Source organism: Pseudorasbora parva, chromosome 1 (assembly GCF_024679245.1).
Source record: "Pseudorasbora parva isolate DD20220531a chromosome 1, ASM2467924v1, whole genome shotgun sequence".
Taxonomy (NCBI): Eukaryota; Metazoa; Chordata; class Actinopteri; order Cypriniformes; family Gobionidae; genus Pseudorasbora; species Pseudorasbora parva.
The window spans coordinates 6,558,051-6,564,050 of NC_090172.1; the positions used below are offsets into that span (position 1 = coordinate 6,558,051).

Sequence of the window (6,000 nt, forward strand, 5' to 3'; positions counted from 1 at the left end):
ACAAATATTTACAAATAAATAAACATACTATTTAAAAAATAAATAGAAAATAAAAAAGACATAAGTAAAGCAGTGCACTTTCTTTCTCCAAGTACAGCAGTATATTTTAATTGACACTTACTGTGTCCCTCTCCTGCACTGACGCCACTGAAAAAACACTTTTCATTATCTAGAGTTCATTCGCTTTCCAAAAACATCAGTCGTCAGTCCCAGATCCAGGTATGTCGTTCCTTCCCCCTTTCTTAAACGTCTGACAGATGGGCCATTGCTTTTCCCTTTCTGCTCCTTTTGGGAGTCATTTACTGAGGGTATGAGGATATTGCTCAGCTTCAGCTGAAGCCAGTCCTGTCTTTCTAACATCTCCTTGTGCTCCCGGACGTTGTGCATGAGCTGAACTTCGCTGATTGACCTCTTGCTGTTGCGGATATGGATATGAGAAGTCAGATTTGAATTGAGATCACAAAACAACACCTCAGAGCAATATGACGCATCCTATTTTATCCTACCTGAGTGGTGCTCCCTCCAGATATAACAAACTGCAAAGACCCCACAGCACAATGATGAGCACGGGTTTCTCCGAAGAACTTATGGGTAACATAGTGATACCTGTAAGGTAAGTTATAGTAAAGAGACTTTTCATTTATCTTTGGTCCACAAGTGTCCTTGATAGCGAGACAATGGCCTCTAAACTTACCAAGTCTTGTTGTCTTTTATTTGACTGCTTTTGTATTTCGTAGCTGCTTTACTGAGAGGGTCCATGTGTTGTCCGGGCGCCGTATTTGTGCGTTGGGGCTACTCTTCCTCTTTTTATATGCTCAAGCCCCCTCCCGTTGGTCATTGATGAGCTTTCTGCATTATTGATGGTGATGTCATCCATTCTTTGATGGAGACTGGCATGCACATGACGACACATGACTACCAACACCCCCACTAATTCTGTTTTCAACACCTTGGTCAAGACCCCTGTGATCACAGTGCTGTAGAACTAGTGCCATGTACGGCTATGACGGTCAGACAGGGTGCCGCCTTCGACAAAGTAATGTTTTGTAATATTGTGTTCAGAGACTCAAAACACATTTGTAAAATGAATTAGGAATTATTATTTTCAATTATTACACCTAAGACAGAATTTTTATATTTTTTGTTATTTTTGTTATTTTATTTATATTTATTTTATGCTTTTTTTTGTAAAAATAAATTTTGTAAAATTTTTAATATAATTATTATTTTAATTGGCGACTGCAAACTTTTCTTACACTTCAGTTCACACATTGAATCTTGGACGCTACCTGTCTACTAACAAAAACGTATAGCCAAATTTGGCAAGGATTATATATTTTTTTGTTTATATAGCCAACATTTTTACAGAGCTACTCATTTATCCTATGAAAATGATTCCCTAACTTAATTGGGAGAACACCGAGTAAATTATAATTTTTCATGTTGTTTACAACACAACACCATTATGATCGTATGATTTATTGACGTATTGCTGAATGCCATTCCAGGATGCCGTCTTGAAGTTTACCAGGTCAGACGGAGGAAATAATACAAAAGTTTTGTGCCAAACATCATGGTGCAAGCTGGGTCCACCTGAAGTTTGATCTATGGGAGGTGTATAACCTTGTCATAGTCTCATGGGACACATTAGGTAACCATGAGAGAAGTTTTCTAAATGTGGAAGAGGAATGGCTATGTCATGACACATGCAGTAAGTCCTAGTAAGGGACCAAACTGAAAGAACCAAAACAAATGTCTATTATGTTTATGAAAATTCAAAGGATGTTTGCTATTATAAAGCCAGCAGCTTGTAAACCAAATTAAATCCTAATTTCAATAATTACCCATTAACTGTGTCTGCCCTTCTCAGAATCTGAATTCAAATTCACAATTAAGGATTCAATAATAATACTTTAGTACATAATAATAAACAAATATTATTTGTTTACAATGAAAAAAGTAGTTCACAATACATAATCATGTGTACAAGATTTAAATATATAGATACAAATACATAAAATAAAAAACTAATTCTATATAAAACATTGGCAATCTTTACTACTTAATTATGAGACATACAAATAAAAGTATAGATTTCACAGAGGCTTTTCAACAGTGTAATATGTTAGACTTGCTAATATAAATTTATGTTTCTCTGTAAACTTTAAACTCAGAGCATGTCTGTATTTAGCTGAAGAAAGTATCAATGTTCATGCATAGCAATAAAATTGTAAAATTGTGCTGCTGAATCTCATAGCCGAGTGGAAGAATACACAAAAACAATATTGGTCCCAGCACGGAGCCTTGAGGAACATCACAAGCTGTTGATGAAATAGTTAACAAAACTCGCTGCCTTTAATTTTTTAAGTACAATCAACTTGGCTGTGTAAGTCATTTCAACTTAAATTACATTAAGCTGTCGCCAGCCACGGGCAAGCGTGCCGACACCTGAGTTTGATTCCTCAAAAACCTTTGCTGATCCTGTTTTTCTGCTTTCCTCTCTAGCCTGTACTGTCCTATCCAATAAAGGAATAAAATGCCCATCAATATAACTTTAGAAATTACATTAAGCTGACTTAAAAAAATAGTTGAACCGTGTAACTTAAAGGGGTCATGAACTGTCTTTAAAAAAAAAATTATACTGTTGTCTGAGGTCAACTTATGATGCTCAAATGGTTTTTACATTCAAAAACATCATAATGAATAAGTAATAGGCTATTTTCTACCCTAGTTTTGAGCGTTGCTCCTGAAACACTTGGCTTTTATGGGTGTGATGCATTGAAGGCTTGAAAGTAAATGCTCACTGCTATAAATGGGTAACATTTTTGCATATTATAATGAGTTTCGACTTTCCCATCAGTACATGTGAGGAATTATTTTGAAATTGTTAAATGCGGAAAAACGGCAAACGGAATGATTCGCCCATTCATGTTCGACCCAGAGTCTGATCCCGAATCGCTGGACAATGAATCAAGCACACCTAAAAATTCAAAGGATACTCCAGCCTGTGACAGCAAGGTCAGTTATTGTTAATTATGTTTATTTCTAATCAGTAGATATCAAACAATCTGTAACAATGCTTGAAAAAGTTGTTTTCTCAATTCATGACCACTATTTTCATGAAAATAAAGTTTCAAATGGCTTTGTAATCAATAAAGTTATCCCTTAAATCTCATCTTTGATCAGCAAAATTACAAATTTTAACTGTTTTTTTTTCCTGTGAAAAAAAAGTATGCCTTAAATTAGCTTGAATGTAACACCCTTGCTTCATTTAGTATAGGCGGATTCATGAATGTGCAAATTAGCCCCGCCTCCAATCACTTGCACAAGCTCAGAATACCTGGTCCACTTGGTCAACTTTACTGTAGTAAACTTTGGACAATGGCGAGCGGAAATACTGGTTTGTGTGAACTAGAATCTGATTCAGAAGTGGAATAGTGAATTACACAGGCTCGTATCAGAATGGTAATATGTTTCATGTATTGCTCTTTTAACAACATTAATGCATATACACATAACTGTAAGTAACATTGATTAGCCTTTTTGCTTGACTACGTTTTTAAATTAGATTAGGGATGTTCACTTTTATTATGGACGACAAGGGCAGTGACTGTATCATCGAGCGCATTTTGCAGTATTAAGCTGCAGTTTATACCGATTTCACCAGGCTAAGAAAATTCTTCAAAAAAAAACAACAACACAAAGAATGGCCTTCTCAGTTGCCATAGCTTCAACTCTTGCGTCATCAGAACAGGGAATTCAACGCACCACCGTTTCCTCTTAAATAACATTTTGTAACATTTTGTTGTGGCTGCCTGGCTTCTCCACTGCTTCAGAGAATAGTTATTAATATGTGAAAGCCTGCCCAAACGTTGATGTGATTGGTTACAAGGTAATTCTTGAAGTCAGAAACATGATTCCAAACCACATTTTTGAGACAGCAGTTTTAAAGCTACACTGTGTAACTTTTTTGGTTTATTCTTAGCTAAAAACACTTAGTTCTTTCAAAAATATATATGCTCATTAATGTATATTTACTTCTTTCAAGTAATAAAGTATTCTCGTAAGTTTATAGTATGCCATTGAAAACACATACGGGTGAGGGGTTCGAATGCCGGCCGCCATGTTGCCCCTCCATCTTGAAAGTACATTAGCCAAAGAGGGACATACCCATAAATTCAAGCTTCGCCTTTCGCGTTTTAACACTCGATGGCACCGTGTTGAATGTGAAGAGGGGGATTGCCATGTTAATCTTGGACTAAATCGGCCACCGTACGAGTTAAAACGAAATCAGTATTGAGAGGAACAGAAACTAATATTCACTGGATGGTCATATACCTTTACACCACTAAATGGGGGAAAATATCACACAGTGTAGCTTTAAGGAGAAAATACTTAGCAATGGTGTTGACATGAATTTGCACATGGTTTGTCTGAAAGCATATATAAAATACCACACAAAAAAACATTACAAACTTGATTTTCACCACAGTGGGCCTTTAACTTATTTGTTGAAGTTGAAGTAATGTAAAAACATGTTGATTATATCACATATGTTAATCTTGTTTTTTTGTTTTTTTACAGTGCACAGGTATATATTTGATTAATACCATTGTCTCTCTTATTTTATATCAAATGTATTGATTAATTAAAGGGTTACTTCAGCGATTAGCATATGGCTTTGTATCAGTAGAGACCCTGGAGTATATTCGAATGATTGTGCTTCCCCCCCCCCTTATAATCCCTGTGAGACAAGAGATTTATGGATTTTATTTCTGGAAAAATTCCTCCCAAAACGCAAATATTGTCCATTTGCGTCATCGGAGGAATTGTTGGCCAGAGGCTAAAGACTACAGCCAGCAGAGGGAGCCATTTCTGCATGTTTTCAACTCGCATGGGGGATAGGAGATCACACTCACAGCTCAGCTCGCAGCTGCAGCCTCAGGCATTAATGTGTAAACGGTGCGGCCAGCAGAGCAAAGTAAGTCTTTCAACTTCTCAAACTAATTCCTATGAAAGTTTAGCTTTCAAAGGCATGAACTGAAAATGCACCAGACTGAACATGCGCTGTGAATCTTTTTTTGCGGACGCGTTTACCTCAGCTCTCATCACAAGCTCATCCATGACTGTCAATATATCTGACTCCTGCAGTGTTTTGGGCTGTGAGACTCCCTCAGCGGCTAAATCACATATTGAACTCACACGTTCAGTTTTTAAGTATAGTGTCTGTTCTCTAACTGAACTGATTTTATGAAAATGAACGTGGTCGCGGTGGCGGTCGCGGTGGGAAAGTGATCAGTGATTCAGTGATCTAGTAGCGGTGGCTTTGGGAGTGGCCTCGTAGGGCATCGAAGCATTCTGGGAATTGTTGTCTTTCATCCCCATGAGACAAAAATACGTTTTCTGTTTTTTCTCAGTCTAGAAAGCACTAAATTAAAAAATAATTTCACATTTCTACTACATTAATGACCCAGTTTAAATAAAGATTCATCTTCCCAGCGCTGAAGTACTCCTTTAAATAGTCAATATTCTTATTGAGCTCTAGATTTGGATTGAGACGTTACCCTCAAAACCACATGTTTGTTGAATCCTGTCATTGCCTATGCACATTGTCATTGTGCATATGATCTCTTTTAAAGGTTGTGATGACTGCCATGAAGTATTGTCATTATTACAGTGTCAGATGAGTTGACGTTGAGCACAATATATCACACACAACATCCCTTGTTTTTTTTTAATCATAGCCCAAACCAGCAAAGAACAGAAAACAAGTGTCGCTCTACAAAACAAACCCAAATGCCAATTTTCCCTTACTGAGCAATTTAATTATTAAGCAGCACATTTATTGGCATATTATATTCATTACATTTTTTTTCTGCTTTCATACTGCTTTATAAATAAATAATTGTTAATTTTGGACATAGTTAAAATAAGAAAAATATCTTACTTGTCACAAGAGCCATCTCATGTAAATACATATGCTCCAAATTAAAGAGGCAA

At 36.4% G+C, this 6,000-nt stretch overlaps 1 protein-coding gene across 1 annotated transcript; it reads right to left on the reverse strand.

Annotated features, from left to right (window-relative positions):
* Positions 1-165: 165 nt before the first annotated feature.
* pth1b (parathyroid hormone 1b) lies at positions 166-598 on the reverse strand. Its single transcript, XM_067447840.1, has 2 exons — positions 507-598; positions 166-415 (listed from the first exon to the last, which is right to left on the reverse strand). Exons 1-2 carry the CDS (start codon positions 596-598, stop codon positions 166-168), a joined length of 342 nt encoding a protein of 113 aa, XP_067303941.1.
* Positions 599-6,000: the final 5,402 nt, after the last annotated feature.